The 15,914-nt window shown below is 39.5% G+C and overlaps 1 protein-coding gene across 1 annotated transcript; it reads right to left on the bottom strand.

Moving 5' to 3' along the window:
* Positions 1–230: 230 nt before the first annotated feature.
* Akirin1 (akirin 1) lies at positions 231–15,389 on the bottom strand. The gene is made up of 5 exons (XM_003462283.5): positions 15,035–15,389; positions 9,027–9,167; positions 4,510–4,644; positions 2,532–2,603; positions 231–1,737 (listed from the first exon to the last, which is right to left on the bottom strand). Exons 1-5 carry the CDS (start codon positions 15,249–15,251, stop codon positions 1,727–1,729), a joined length of 576 nt encoding a protein of 191 aa, XP_003462331.2. The 5' UTR covers positions 15,252–15,389; the 3' UTR covers positions 231–1,726.
* Between the last annotated feature and the right edge of the window lie 525 nt (positions 15,390–15,914).

Genomic DNA, 15,914 nt, shown 5'->3' with positions numbered 1-15,914 from the left:
GAGTTCAATTCTCAGGACTCTAAAACACTATGCTCCTCTTCCAAGAATAATACCCTAGAAAAGAAGAGATGAAACTATTTGCCCTTTGAATATAAAGTGAAATCATTCTTTAATTATTAAAAGATAAATTCTGGGCTTAAAAAAAACCCTGTAAATTTGCAACGTAATGTTGAACTGAGAAAATAATTACAGCAGCCTCATGCATTATCCAAATAAACATTACCACAGTATTAAGGAAAGCAAAGTAAACAAATAGCTTAAGTATTTTATTTGTTTGCAACTAAGCTTGTTAACACTATATAATGAAAATGTACAAAGAATAATGTTGCAGTTTTTGGTTAGATTTAAGTCAAAGAACATTCATTAATAAGGAATCTTTTGAATGTGAATATTCCAGAAATTTCTCTAAACCATCTGATCAGAACATCTGTCTCTGAATATTACCTTACTTTGAAAGGCATACATTTGAATTTAACTCAGAATCTTTTCAAATAAGCCGTAATTAAAAAAACCTATTCTATATTCAAACTAAAACAATTTTAATAGAACTTTCCTTTCCAGAAACAATAATAAAGGAAACAAGGCATTTTGTAAAATGTGGTCCTGAACAAGTCACAGTAAAAAATAAATGTATACTTAACTTCCACCTCCTCAAAACAGAGGCTACTTTCTGTTCCACAGCCTTGGAAACAAGGTGAGAAACAGCCTATAAGTAACTTCAGGCAAGGAGTTGCCAAAACGAAGCTCAAGCGGTTGAACATGGACACCTCAGAAGAGATTGGGGGAACCTGACCAAATGATCTGAATTTTATTTTAATAAATGATACAAAGGTGAAATGGCTCCTCCCAAGTAGCAGTGCTGTCAGGGCCTGGCCGAGTCCTGTGCTCACCTATGTTACAATCCCACTTTAGGGTAGATCTTTTTCCTGTAGAGGCTTAGTGTCCAGGGAGCTCTCTGATTGTATGAATGAAGTGACTGCTGACTCCATGGGGTATTTTAAGGCTTGGAGTCAAAGTTTTCTAACAGGCTAGGCAGAGTCCATGTGTCAAAGTCTATCTCCAGTTTGTTCTAATTTCTCACCACACATTTGTAGATCTAGGACCAAAGATCTTTTCTATATCATCATAATCACACCTAATGTCCCTCCTAACTTACAATTCATATTCTGTGCCTGGAAACAGTCCCTGTATTTAACAATAATACCTACACATAAAACAATCCACTCTTACAACTTATATGGTCACAAAACATTAATGATCTTCCGTAGACCAAGCAAATGTTTTTAACCATAATTGTCGTGCATCAATTCACAGCCAGAATCCCCAAGATCAAAAAAATTTGCACAATACAAATAATAACTTAAAAATATACATACACACATATACACACACTCACACTTCTTACAGAACTGTGCTTGGGGAAACTCCATTTGTTGAGTGCCACTGAAGGCATATTTTGCTAAACTGCTGCTCCAGGTACTTTTGTTTGGAAAATCTATCACAGTAGGGCAGAGCTGTTTATTGGATGAGCAGAAAAGAAAGATATGCTTGTGGCAACCAGAAAGTTTTAAGGTCTTTCAAGTTGTATAAAATGGACCTGCAGAAACATTTAAGTGTTCTCAGGATGCAAAGTTTGGAGCTGAAATGTGATATCAAACCAGTTGCAAAAAGTGTACAGCAGCCATCTCTTGAGGTCAAACCTGGTACCCAAATATGCAAGAAAGCTTCAGGATACATCTGCAAATTAGATATAAAACACAAGAGGATAAGAATACTAAAAAATATAGCATTATGCTTTTTTAAGTCACTAACAACAAATGTAATAAACAGCATGAGTCACCACTTATACGGTACTAAGCTTCAAAAATTTAATAAATCTGGCCCAAGTTCAGTTAGTTATGTGGTTATTTATAATTTATGCTTTGAATAACTAGTAGCTGCAAAACATTTAAAGAAATCCTGAGCATACACTTGATAAGTCAACTTAAGCAATCAACCTTTTTCTTTCTTCCTTTCTTTCTGAGACAAGGTCTCACCATGTACTTTGGGCTAGCCTGGACTCATTATGTAGTCTAGGAGGGCCTCCAACTCATGGCAATCCTCCTGCCTCAGCCTCCTGAGTGCTGGGATTACTGGTGTGAGCCACCATGCAAAGCTTTCAACTTCCATTACGTAACAACTAGAACCAATTTATGGAGTAAACACATGTAACAAAACAGCTGGTGCTAGTGCTGGACTACCTTAGGTTTCAATCCTGGCTAAACCTCTAGGTATGTGGCCTGGGCAAATTAGTCAACCTAAGAGTAATCCTTACCTACAGAATGAAGCTTATAGTTCCTCCCTCATAGACTGTAAGGTCAGAATAGATCTGGTAAGGATTTAAAGGGTTTACAACACTTCTGGGCACCTAAGTTCTTTAGCTATTACTGTTCTTCACAGGAGTTTTTTCTTTTCAGGAGACAAAATATCCCTTATCAAAATTTTGCTCTTAGAATTCAGGTAATCAAACAAACAAAACTTGGTATACTTACAGCTTGTTGGCCTTGTCCCATATCGCCCCATAATTTGATCATGTGTGAATTTCACAAAAGATTCATACTGCTCTGAGAGGGTGGAAAAAAGAGTATATAATACTTATCCCAGAAACTTTCCCTCCAGCCCCAATTTTTCAAGAACTAAGTATCAGATTCACATGTACCTTCCCATTTTGAATTTACCTTCTCAGGCCTTCCTTGCCTTTTGTTTCTCTTCCTTTCTTTGAGATGGTCTCACTCTGTAGATTAGGTTGGCCTCAAACTTGTGTCAGTCCTCCCACCTCAGCTTCCCAAAGGATGTGATTACAAAAGTAATCATGCCCAGCTCAACCTGTTCTTCTAAAAGTTACTCTGAGAACTGTTTATTTTACATCTCAGGTCCAAATCCCTGGCTCTTAGATTTGGTCACTGATCTATAACAGTATTTTCCTAATAACCACCTCTCCTCTGATGTAACTCTACTTCCACTGAAATATGTATTTACAACTACAGGTCAGAAAATTGTTGCAAATTTCCTACAGCACATGAAGTTTTAAATTGCTTTCTTTGCTGTAGATTTCAATGCACACATACTGTAAACAAAAAAGCCAAGAGAGAAAATTCTATACTATGTAATTGCAGAAGAGTTACAGAAAGATTACTCTAACTAGAAATTCGCAGAAAGGGAAAAAGGTAGCCTATCATCTGTGAAAAAGGAAGTAACTCAGAGCCACCTATTAAAAGAAATAGAATGTTTTTATAGAGTATCCTCTTAGACTACATACTCTTAGTGTATTACAAGATCCAGTTCTCGGGGCTGGGGATTTAGCTCAGAGGCATAAGCATCTGCCTTGTAAGCAGGTAGTCAAGAGTTTGATCCCAGGTACCAATAATAAATAAATAAATAAATAAATAAATAAAAATTCCAATTAGCTCCATACCAGAACCTATTTAACTTGAAGTGCTTGCTTAAAACATCTCTATGTCATCTTACCCTGAATACACTACTTATTCCTGACTCATATCCCTTCCTTTCACATAAGGTTTTACTTGTTAGCAACGCTAACCAGTATCTTTGTTCTTGCCTGAGCAGGATTGTTTTACTCTGTTGCATCCTACAAATCACAGGATACCCAACCTCCCACATCCACAAAGTGAGTTTGAATATATTGACAGTACTGTCAATATATTCTCTTAGCTTTCTAATACTTGGTGGGAGGTTAGTACCATACCCCAACCACCTGTTTGGCAGATGGCTAGCTCAAGCAGCCTACACAATGTCTCCTTTTTAAACACTTTTTCTGGAGACAGGGTTTCACTATGTGGCTCAGGATGGCCTTGAACTCACAGTGATCTCTTGCTTTAGCCTGCCCAGTGCTAAGATTTTTTTTTTTTGTCTTTTTCTTTTTTATTGGTACCAGGGCCAAACTCACGACTGTCTGCTTGCAAGGCAGGCGCTTATGCTGCTGAGCTAAATCCCCAGCCCCCTCAGTGCTAAGATTACAGGCATGTCACTAAGATCAACTGGCTAGTTAAAAAATTCTACTTTTAAAGGGAAATTGGTTATTATGGCAATAGGCCTCTTCTAATCTAATAGAATTTATTAACAACGATTTTTGCATAACAACTTTTTGTTTTTAGATAGGGTCTGGCTATAGTTAGTACAGACCTAGAACTTCTGGGGTTCTCCTGTCTCAGACTACTGAATGCTGAGATTATAGGCCTATACCACCACACCCATCCTTTAAAAAAAAAAAAAAAAATCAATGCTTTTATTCATATGGAAAATTCTTATATGAAAAGCTTGATTTACTCCAGAAATGCAAAACAATTCTCCCATATAATGTATAAATGGCACATTTACCATTACCAAAGAGTAACCTCAATATTCACAACTCAAGTGACTTCTCTTGCATCAAGTCCTCCACTCTTCTCAATTAGTTTGCTGGTACTGAATCTTACTAACAACAATGGCATAGTCATTATCTCAGCCTACCTGCTAATTTGGTATTAAGGATTTGCTCATACTCCTCTCGAATTTTATCTTCATAGTCTTTTAAGAGCCTCTCACATATTATTCCAACTTGTCGAAGAGTAAAGCTGGGCTGGTCCTTCTTCATCCAGGAGGAACCTGGCCAAAAGACAGATCTAGCTTACATGATACATTCCAATCAATTCTAAAGTCCAGGATTATAACAACAGTCCTCAAGATATATAAAAAACTACTTACAAAAACAGTATCTTTCACTAAGCTATATGGAATATTTTTATTAACTTCTTAGTCAAGAAAGGCAAACTGAGAGGTAGGAGGAATAACATGTGTCCAGGTGTGCTAGGTCATCTGCATACAGAAAAACAGTTCTGATGCCATAATGATCTAAAGCCCTTACTCAATGCTCACTTCATAAAGGATAAGCAAAGGATTAAAGTGCATCTAAAGGATCCAGCTCAATCAGGGAAAAGTAGATTCAGAGCATGAGAGTTACTTACATCTTTGTAGATACCTACCTAGACAAGTGGTGGTGAACTTACATGCCACAGCTGGCTGTGTGTTATCACTGAAAGCTCTAAAAGGTTCACTGAACTTGACCCACATTTATTCACAGAAATGCAACATAATTATCAGAAAACTTAGTAATAAGAAAGATGCACATTCTAATTTAATTCTGCAGCAAGGATTTTTGTTTGATTGCAGTACTGGTGAAAGAGGCCTGCAAATGTTGGGCACACACTCTACCAGTGAGTCACCCCAACCCTTGGAAACTTTATTTTAAGCTCCACAGGCAGCGTGGCTGCACATGCCTTATAGTGCTGGCATTCTGGAAAGTTGAGGTAGAAGGACCACAAGTTCATGCCTAGCCTGAGCAACTTAGTCTCTAAATTTAAAAAGGGTTGGGGGGAACAGGCAAGTATACTACAGATGTAGTTCAGTGTACAGGCCTGGGGTTTTACAAAAATGAAGAGACTAAAGAACTTGCCCAATATAAAAATAACTTTAGCAAAGTGATTAACATTTAAGGTCATTAAAATGTTCTTAACAAGTTCAAACATCTATAGATTCTTTTTTTTCCCCTCCCTTTGTAGTGATACAGAGGGTTGAACCCAGGGAGCGCTAAATTACTTCCTACTCCTCCACTCCCAAATTTTTATTTTCAGGTAAGGTCTTGCTGAATCTTACAGGCTGGCCTGGAACTTGTGATCACTGTGCCTCAGTCTTTCAAGCAGCTGGGATGACAGGCGTATGCCAATGCAATGGGTGGTATTTAATTATTCATTTAAGTCTCCAGTTTACTCTTCTTTACAGCCGAATAATATTTCATTGTATGAAAACACCACATCTTTTTTATCCATTCCTCAGTCGATGCTGAGGGCATTTAGGTTGTTTCCAAGATCTGGCTATTACAAATTCTGCTGTTATAAACATGTATTGCTGTGGTATGATGTTTTTAATTCTTTTGGGAAGATGCCCAGAAGGGGAATGGCTGGGTCAAATAAGACCTCTAGTCTTAGTTGAGGTAGAATTTCCACACTGATTCCCACAGTGATTGCACAAATCTACACACCCATCAACAGTGGAGAAGGATTCCTTTTTCCCCACAGCCCCTTCAGCATGTTATTGCTTGATTTCTTGATAACAGCCATTCAGAAACTGAAATTTTAAATGTTAGTTTTAATTTTGTTTTGTTGTTATTGTTAGCTAAAGTCTTTTATTCGTATACATTTCATATACAATTACTTGTCTTCTGGCTGCTGACACTGTAAGTTAAACAACCCTGGTCATGCCAGTGGCCATGAAACTCCAGCCCCACATTCATCTGAAGGGTAATCTTAATGAAGGTGACTAACCTGGTCATTTTTATCTACCTTGTACTATTTCAGAACCAGCTTAAACTTCTCTTATGCTTATTTTTCTTGGAGGGAATATAAGATTTCTTTCTTTTCTCAGCACCATTACAGAGTCTCCATGTAAGATGAAGGGCTGACTCTTTGTAATCAGACAAAGTACATCCATCTTCCACTTGCATAACAGCAAAGATCAGCCTTTGATGATTAGGAGGAATTCCTTCCTTATCCTGAATCTCAGCCTTTATATTTTCTATAGTATATGAGGGTTCAACCTAACATCATCCTCTAAAGAATTTTTACAAAAATCTGTATCTTGGTGGTAGTTCCACCCAGACAGCAGATTTGAAAGGTAGTTTTGATTAATTTGTTCAGGAGGGTGGTATTTAATTTCCATGTGTTTATGATGAAGTCTTTGTGATGTCTTTTGCCATGCATTTCCAGTGTCAATGCATTGTGGTCTCATAGTATACATAAGATAATTTCAATTCCCTTGCATTTACTTAAAGTATGTTCTGTAAGCCAGTATGTGGTCTATTTGGAAAATGTTCCCTGTGCACCTGAGAAGAATGTATATTCTGATGTGGGGTACAACACTCTATAGACATCTACTAAGTCCATTTGTTCAAAAGTTTGGTTTAGTTCTAATATTTCATTGATTTTTTTTTTTTTGTCTAGTTGATCTGTCTTTTTGTAACAGAGAGGTATTGAGAACTCCCAATATAATTGTATTAGGGCTTGACTTTTCCTGTCTGTATTTGTTTTATATAGTTGAATATACTGGTATTCGTTGCATACATATTTATGATTGCTATCGCTTCCTCTTGGATTGTTCCCTTTACAGGGATGTAGTAATCTTCTTCTCAATCAGTCTTGGCTTGCAATTCACTTTGCAAATAGAAGAGTATGAAGTATTGTTTTTCCAACCTTTGACTTTCAGTATACAAATTTCTTTCCGAATTAAATGTGTTTCTTATATGCAGTAAATTGTTGGATCTTGATTCTTGATTCATTCTGTCAGTGTGTCTTTTGATTGGTGAATCGAGATCATTAATTTTGACTTGAGAGTCTGGGCTAAGAAGTCAGCTATAATTCTGATGTGCTTTCCTTTACAGGTGATTTTTTTTCTTTTCCCTAACAGCTTTTAGGAATCTATTCTTGTGTTGAACTTCTGAAATCTTGAGTATTATATATGCCTGGCTGTAAATCTGTTTTGATCATTGCTAATTGGAGTTTTATATGCCTTGTTTATCTGTATGTCCAATTCTTTTTTCCTACCAAGAAAGTTTTCTGATGTTTGTTAACATTTTCATAATATCATTTGTGCTTTTTCATTGACTCTAATCAGTCTTTCGTTGTCCTTTGCCTCATCTAGCATCTGCTGGATTGATTTCTCATGGTCCCTTGCTATTTTTGAGAACTTTTTCTTTTCCTAGTCACTAACTACAATCCTGTCTTTATTACCTGAGATCCTGTTCTCACATTGGCATAATCTACTTTGAATACTTTCAATGCGAGTTTTTGTTTGTTTGTTTGTTTTTTTTTGTCTTTTTGAGACAGGGTCTCGCTATGCAGTTCAGGCTGGCCTTGAGCTCACTTTGTAGCCTAGGCTGGTCTCAAACTCACAATGATCCTCCTGCTTCAGCCTCCCAAGTGCTGGGATTACAGGAGTGAGCCACCACACCCAGCTTCAATGGAGTTTTTTTTCTCGTGGATATCTGCTTGACTCTGCTTTATGGAGTCCATTTCTTTATTATGCTGAGCTTCCATAATTAAGCTCACCTGTTTTTTTTGTCTGTATCTGTTCTAGCATCACTTAGCATGGTCCTTATTTTGGACACCATCTCTGTAGTTATCTGAGAGATTATTTCTGATTTCAGTTTTTCCAGAGCCTTATTCAACTGCTGTATTGTGACCTCTTCAGAGAGGCCTGGTGGGAAGCTTTCATATTGTCTCCCCCTACTGTCTCCTGAATTTTTTGTCTTTGGTGAACTGAATGTCTGGGGCTGCACTTTGTTTAAGTGTCTTCTCATCATCTTTTCTTTCTTCTTTTTTAGTTTTATTCCTGGGGTGATAATTTTGATTAATCTAAAATTAAAGTCACATGTGACTAATGGACACACTGGAGCTACAGAGCAGGAACATGTTCTTATGCTATATGGATGAAATGAAAACGAATATTCTAAGATCTCTTCCAATATCATGACTATCATTTATATAAAGTATTCATAAAGGGGAGGTAGAAGGAGGAAAAAGGAAGTAAAAACAAGATGTGTTATGTACCTGTGTCAACTCAATGGTGAATATAATCATTATGTATTGTACATGTACTAATAAAAACAGACAATAATAATTACAATTAAATCAAGTCTTTCTGATTCATAAACACATAAAAAATAAAAGTATAAGCAGTAATGTAATATATCCACTTTACTAATCTTACTAAAGGAAATCAATTCTAGACTTGGAAATAATCATTATAAATATCATTTACAAACTTTTTTCTTTTACAAACTCTTTTTTTTTTTTTTTGTCTTTTTCCTTTTTATCGGTACCAGGGATCGAACTCACGACTGCCTGCTTGCAAGGCAGGCGCTTATGCCGCTGAGCTAAATCCCCAGCCCACAAACTCTTAATTAAATTGAATTCTGCATACCAAAGTGTGCTTACCTGGAGAACTAGGTGCCGTGAGTGCTGAGGAGTGAGGCTGGCTTTCTGAAGTGCAAGCTTCACTCTGATTGAGAACAACTTCTAAATGTCTCCACCTCTGGTAACGACTGTATTCTTGCTTTATGTTCTGAAAAATTTGCTCTAATAAAAAAGAAACAAAATTGTACATTCATTTTATTGGCAATTTTTTTCAAACTTTCTTCAGAAGTTAGAGACAAGAAAGATCTTTTAAGCAGAGCTCAAATATTTCTTTTAGTATGCAGGTGTCAATCTCTTCTTCCTATATTATTAATAAAAGCAAATAAACTTCTTTGGTGGTAGTAGGGATTGTTCTTAAGGCATTCTGATATAAAACATTCCTTCTGTAGTCCCAGAGACAATATGCTCCTACTGCCACTGTTCCAGCAACACAGTATAAGCCAGGTATGGAGGCCTATGCATATAAGCCCAGCACCACAGGATATGAGGCAGAAGGATCACAGGTTCAATCCCAGCCTGGGAAATTTATCAGTATCCTGTCAGGGTATGTGTGTGTGTTGGCATGCACCTGTAATCCCAGCACTCAAAGGCTGAGGCAGGAAGACTGCTTCAAGTTTGAGGCAGCCTGGGCCACAAAGTGAGTTCAAGATTTGCCTAAACTATATAGCAAAACCCTGTCTCAAAAAGACAAAAAAACAGAACCAGAAACAATTTATTGGTACCTGTCTCAAAATAAAACGAAAAAGGGCTGAGGATGTAACTCAGTACAAAGATCCTGGGTTTTCAATTGGAAAAAAAAAAAGGGACCAGGGATTTAGCTCAGTGGCTAAGGACCTGCTGGCACAGGACCTGCTGGCAAGTGCAAGGTTGTAAGTTTGATATCTGGTACAAAAAAAAAGCTAGAATAGCAGTTCTTTTGGCATAAGCTACACAGAAGTTCCCTTCATTTATTTTCCTGTAGCACAGAAGATCAGCTCTTGAATGATTAGTACAATTCACAGTAAAAAAAAAAAAACTTCTTTTACTCAAAAGGGAGTTATTTGTGAATTTTAAGTTTTATGTTTTCACAAACTCCTGTAACACAAGGCCTTCCAACAATGAAGCCTTTGTCCCACATGAGACTTGTAAGGTGCTGGGGAAAAAGACATTAAAAAACCTCCAAAAAACAACAAAAGGAACCTACCATGTTCACAGCCTGGACACTAACAAGGGAAGCAGCTGAAATTTACTGCTTAGAATTGATGGGCAGGCCTTAGACAAGATTTTTCTGATCTTACAAAAGGCAAACTTTACTTGGACTCAGATTATTACTGAGACAGGGTAATCACATGCCAAATCTGCTAATGCTGCTAAAAGGAGTCCAGGAAATGCCAATTACTAACTACCTTGAAGTACACTTCTAGAGACAAAGAATTTGGAAGGATGTGGTTTTCAAGGTTTTCATTTTTGTGGCATAATAGTGCATTCACTTTCCAGATAATATAAAGCCTCCTAATAAAAAACCAAAACAAACAAACAAAAAAAAAAACCCCAAAACCCAGAAAATTGCATCACATTCTCTCCCAGGTTAAATTATTCTAATGTATACTTTGGTAAGACTGTATTTTTAGTGGTAGGAGTTATTAACAATGCCACTTTGCTTCTTATTAGCTAAATGAGTGTAACCTGGGGAAGTCATTCAGGCTCTTTAGTCTAATAGTTCTTCAATATAAACATCAAACACTTATTTCATTCAAAGATTAATAATGCCAAAATGAGTTGATGATATGGTCCAAGAACCAATATGAACTCAAAGTAGCTTCACATCCAACCTCCACCTGAACACTGGCACAGTGTAGTGTTAGCAATGTAGTGTTTCCTTTCATAGGAGTTATGAATTTGTTATTTTAGGTCTTTGAATTTATGAAGTCTTCATTTCATTTTTAAAATGTATTATTCCTCAAGCACATATTTGCCAGATTCAAACAAGGCTGTAAGAACTTCAAGGACTTGAAACAAGAAAGGACAAGTAAGAGGACAATGTTCATGAGAACAGAAGGTCTTTGATAAACCTCTGCCTCCTCCTGTGTGGCAAGGTGAACAAATGGAAAGATTAGGACTATCAAATGCAGGAATCTAAATATGGTATCCACAGGAGAAAAACAAGGCCATGCACGTGAAACAGGAAATAGCATTTTCAAAAAAGAAAAATGGACCAGATGTAGTGGTATACTCCTATAATCCCAGTACTTGCAAAGTTGAGGTCGCAGGATCATCGTGAGTTCAAGGTCAGCCTGCACTATGTAACAAGACCCTCTCTCAAAAAACAAAAGTAAATTTCTTTTTAACAGTAGATAAAAATTTAAACTTTGTGGCTTATTTGACATTATGCTTCCAGGTTCTATCAGGTTAAGTTCAATCATAACAACTTCTTTTTGCTCTTTTTCATACAGGGTTTTGCTATGCAGTTCAGGCTGGCCTTGAACTCACAATGATTCTCCTACCTGAACTTTGCAAATACTAGGATTACAGGTGTGGCCCATGCCTGGGTTGCTACTAACTCTTAAACATTCCATTCAAAGCCTTGCAAAAAATGGTCCCTATTTATTTTTCTAATTCCATTTTCCATTAGAATCTAGTTGCATCAAACTATTTTCTCCTTTATTTGTGGGTTTTCTGTCCTTTGCTGGACACAGGGCTATACCTTTGTTCCAAATCCTACTGAAGACCCAGCTAAAATGCTACCTCAATCCAGAAGGTATTCTCCAGCTCTCAAACCATGATCAATTAACAGCCTTGTATCTAAGCTCCATGTTTATAAATATCCATTCTTTAAGGCAATCCTCTTCCATGCTGAGTATCTGCTCATTAAAAATTTAAGTAATCAAAGGCTTAGTTTTATTAGGCTGGTTCACAAAAAGTGCTCTATATATCCTTTTTAAAAGTTGAAATGTTTTTAATCTTTTCTGCAAAACTTACAACCTATGACATAACTATGATGCTATAAAGTGAAGTTACTGATTATTAAACTTACTATTCCCTTAGCTGACTTTATTCTTAATACATCAACAACTAAACATTCTCCCTCCCCCACCTTCCTTTTTAATCCAGAAGATAGTTTTGGGCCAAAGTGTAAGTACCAAATAACAAATCGTTAATATTTGATACTGCTTTCATGATAGAATCAAATTTCAGTAAGTATTAAGAAACACGGGGGCTGGGGATTTAGCTTAGCGGCATAAGCACCTGCCTTGCAAGTAGGCGGTCATGAGTTCGATTCCCAGTACCAATAAAAACATTAAAAAAAATGTAAAAAAAAAAAAAAAAGGAAACATGGGGTGGGGGTTGCGGCTCAATCATAAAGCACTTTCCCATTATATGTGGATTTTATTCCCAGCACAATAACACAATTAACATAAAGAAAATAAAAATAATATAATTGAGGAGGTGAGGAGATGCAGATCATTAAAGTGAATGCTAAGCATGCCTTGGGTTCAATTGCAAGTATCCCTCTCAAAAAATGAAACAAAATATCTTAACATAAACAATCATGAAACTAGTTGTATAATCTTTGCAAACATTAAGTTCTAACAATAGTGCTTCTGAAGATGGGGGATATAGCTCAGGGGCATGGTGCCCGCCTGGCAAGCATGAACTGGTGAGTTTGACCCCTGGTACCAAAACAAGAACAACAAAAAAAAAGGGGGGGCTTCTTGCTAGGGAGTTAGCTCTGCAGCAGTGTGCATAGCTAATGTATAAGTACCAAAAAAAAACACCAAAAAAACCCAAAAAGCAGAAAAGGAAAATAGGGGTCTTATTATAGCACACTGCTATATTTAGCTCGCCAAATACATCAAACATAACTTATTAACCATTACTGCAATGTGAACTACAAAACAAATCATCTTAGACTATAGTACTAAGCAATAAAATGTTTACATGAAACTCATTGTTTACACTTTTAGCAGCTATCTGGATGGGTCCTCAGCTGAGATGGTGAGCACAGCTGTAATGTCAGCACCTGGGAGGCTGAGGCAGGAGGATCACTGTGGGTTGAGGCTGGCCTATGCTACACAGTGAGTTCGAGGCCATCCTGGACTAGTGAGACCTTATCTCAAAAAAAAAAAAAAAAAAAAAAAAAGTCCTCAACAAAAAATAGACGGGATAAGTATTAGTTCATTTTGTGGAAGGCAGACCCCAAAAAGATTATGTAACTATTCTCTGATATTGTAGGAGCAATGGTAGAAACAAAAAATAACTAGACCCCCATCTTTCCTGTTTTTTTTTTTTTTTTTTTTTTTGAGTTGGTGTCACATTATGTTGCCCAAGCTAAAATGAACACCTGGGCACAACCAATCCCATCTCAGCCTACCTAGCAGCTGGGACTACAGGTGCACACAATTGTACACAACAACCTGCCTGCCTCCTGCTTCTGAGGTCCTTTACAAGAAACTTTTCCAAACATTATCTCATTTTGTGCATGAGATTATACAACTTTAAGCTGCTGGGCAATTTAAAGTAGAACAAAGTTCCTTATGGGGCAGTTTGGTAATGGATTGAAGATTTAAGAAACGAACCAATTGGGATTAGCAAAGAAGGAGAAAACACCATGACACTGGCACAGAAAAGTAGGTCTGAGGAAAAGAGGAGAAGAACAGTTTGGAGAAAATATATAAAAGACTAACCAGTGACTTATAGCTGATAAACCCTTTGATATCCAGGATACACCTGGGCCTGGTGGCACATTCTTGTAATCCCAGCACTCAGGGGTTGAACAGGAGGATCACCACAAATGCTAGGCAAGCCTGGGTTACACAGTGAGTTGTCCAGGCCAGCCTGAACTACACAGTGAGACTGTTGTCTCAAAAAACCAAAAGAGGGCTGGGGATTTAGCTCAGTGGCATTAAGTGCCTGCTTGGTAAATTCGAGGTCGTGGGTTCAATCCCTTGGTACAAAAAAAAAAAAAAAAAAAAAAAAAGTTAAAAAAAAAACCAAAAGAATTACAGAATAAAGAGGTGAACATGAACAAGGATATAAAGTGTGCTGTAAGAACTGGAGCCTGAAATTTGCATTTGGATATTCAGAGGAAGAAGATGAAGCCTAAAGGCAGTAGGAATTGAAAATAAGTGAGGAAAAAATTATTTTAAGGGGATTCCAAGGTTTTGCTGAATCTTGAGAAACAAAAACAAAGAAACGATTCGCCAAAACTCATTTCTGAGTGCCTTTCATTTATGGGAGCCCTTCGAAACTGGTAAATATTAATGCTAATGCACTTCCCCCTCTACTACTGCAATATGATATCTATCTACTGTCATACCAGCCCTTCTCTTTCCGTGGCCAAAATGGAATGTCTTATCGAAGAAGAGTGCCTGTATTACAGATAGTTGAATTCCTGCTACCAGAACCTCTGTATGTTACAGGAATCTCAAATTCCAGCTGAAGATCTACCGATTTCAAGCCTTATATGGTACAAGACAATAGCCATACAATAAAACACGGCCAGTGCCTTTCAGAAATGGTCAGGCTGAAATCGGATTCTACGACTCTTGCATCAGTCTTTGGTCCCTAAAGACATCTAAAAATCAGGTCTCCCTACAAGCTACCGCACCTTGTAGAGCGACATACACTCACGCCTCTTTCCAGTCACCCGCCCCCACCCGCCCCCTTCAAGGCCGGGTTCGTGAGCAGAATCCAATTTTCCAGGGCCCAATGGATCTGCAAGGCGGCTCAGTGCAGCCGAAGCAGGAGGGGCTTTAGGGATAGCGCGAGCCCCGAGAGACCTGGGATATTCCCATTTTCCTCTTGGTGCCCACCCCATCCTGGCTCTCCAGCTCCAGGAAAACCGAAAACTGACACTGTTGAGGCCACTACCCTTTCCCGGATGTCTCCCATCTCCGGAAGCAACCAGGCCAGCGGCACCCCAGTTCCCTTTTCTCAAGGCAAAGAAGTGGTCCCTGGGTGAATTCGCCCGGTGTTCACGACCCTCTCCCACCCCCACCCTCCAATGGTACAGCCTGGCTTCCTGCCAAGCCCGCCGCAGCGCAGGTTACCCGGAGTTGGAAGGCGCCGCTCGCTGCCGGGAGGGGCGGGCTGCTGAAGAGTCGGCGGCAGGGTCTGAGTCTGAAGCGGCGGCGGCTCAGCGTCCGGGGGCCTGAGGCCCGGAGTGGGGCCGGGCAGAGGGGCGCAGCGCCGCCGCTTCGGAGAACCGGGGCTCAGCAGTGCCGCTTCGAACTCCATAGGTCGCTTCAGTGTCGCCCCGCACGCCATGTCGCTGAGGGGCCAGAGACCAGGAGCCGACGCGGAGACAACTGCAGCCCAAAGTCCGGCTCCTCAGCGGGGCTCACAAGCCGAGCCGGCTCCAATGGCGCCTCCAGCACCCGGCAGCGACGCTGACCCCGCCTCCTGTGACGTCACGGGCGAACGCCACCGCCCGGCCGGGGGGGGGGACCGGAAGAGGGCCGCTCCGGGAGGACTATCTGCGACCGCCCGGCCCGCAACGCCCCTGCTGAGGAAGTGGAACGATCTGGGCGGAGAGCGTGGTCGCCGGGCAACCTCGGGAAGGCCCCCACCCCCGCCTCCACCCCTCCTGGGGTCCCATCCCCCTACACCCTGGCTGTCGCGCAGGGGTGGCCCCTTAGGTTTTCGCACCTGCGCGGCGTGGGCGTGGGGGAGGGGAGAACTTGGAGGGGACTCGGGGAGGCAGCCAGGGTCAGGGGATTCCCCAGTTGGTAACTTGGTTCTAGGAGACTCTTGTCCACAGGCTAAAAGAGGGTGATTCCAGAAGGTCATCACGGGCATTCTGCTGGATCCTGGGAAATCTGCACTTAAACGGTTACCCTGAGGATGCGTGTTAGGGAGACCGCCAATCCCATAAAATTCTTGGCAAAATTTGCGTAGAGGTGTGTTTGAGGATGTGTGGATGACCCACAC

The sequence above is a fragment of the Cavia porcellus genome, unplaced genomic scaffold (genome assembly GCF_034190915.1).
Source record: "Cavia porcellus strain 051 isolate PalLab524CR breed Dunkin Hartley unplaced genomic scaffold, mCavPor4.1 scaffold_25, whole genome shotgun sequence".
Taxonomy (NCBI): Eukaryota; Metazoa; Chordata; class Mammalia; order Rodentia; family Caviidae; genus Cavia; species Cavia porcellus.
Note: the sequence above shows the minus strand (reverse complement) of the source record. Positions and strands in the feature narration are given on the sequence as shown.

Excerpts from the sequence above, each read along its gene's own strand:
- Akirin1 (XM_003462283.5), bottom strand. The coding sequence starts at position 15,251 with ATGGCGTGCGGGGCGACACTGAAGCGACCTATGGAGTTCGAAGCGGCA. Across the intron at positions 4,645-9,026 it reads CACGGCACCTAGTTCTCCAG|GTTCCTCCTGGATGAAGAAG; the intron begins GTAAGCACACTT and ends TCTTTTGGCCAG. Across the intron at positions 2,604-4,509 it reads CCTTAATACCAAATTAGCAG|AGCAGTATGAATCTTTTGTG; the intron begins GTAGGCTGAGAT and ends CCACCCTCTCAG.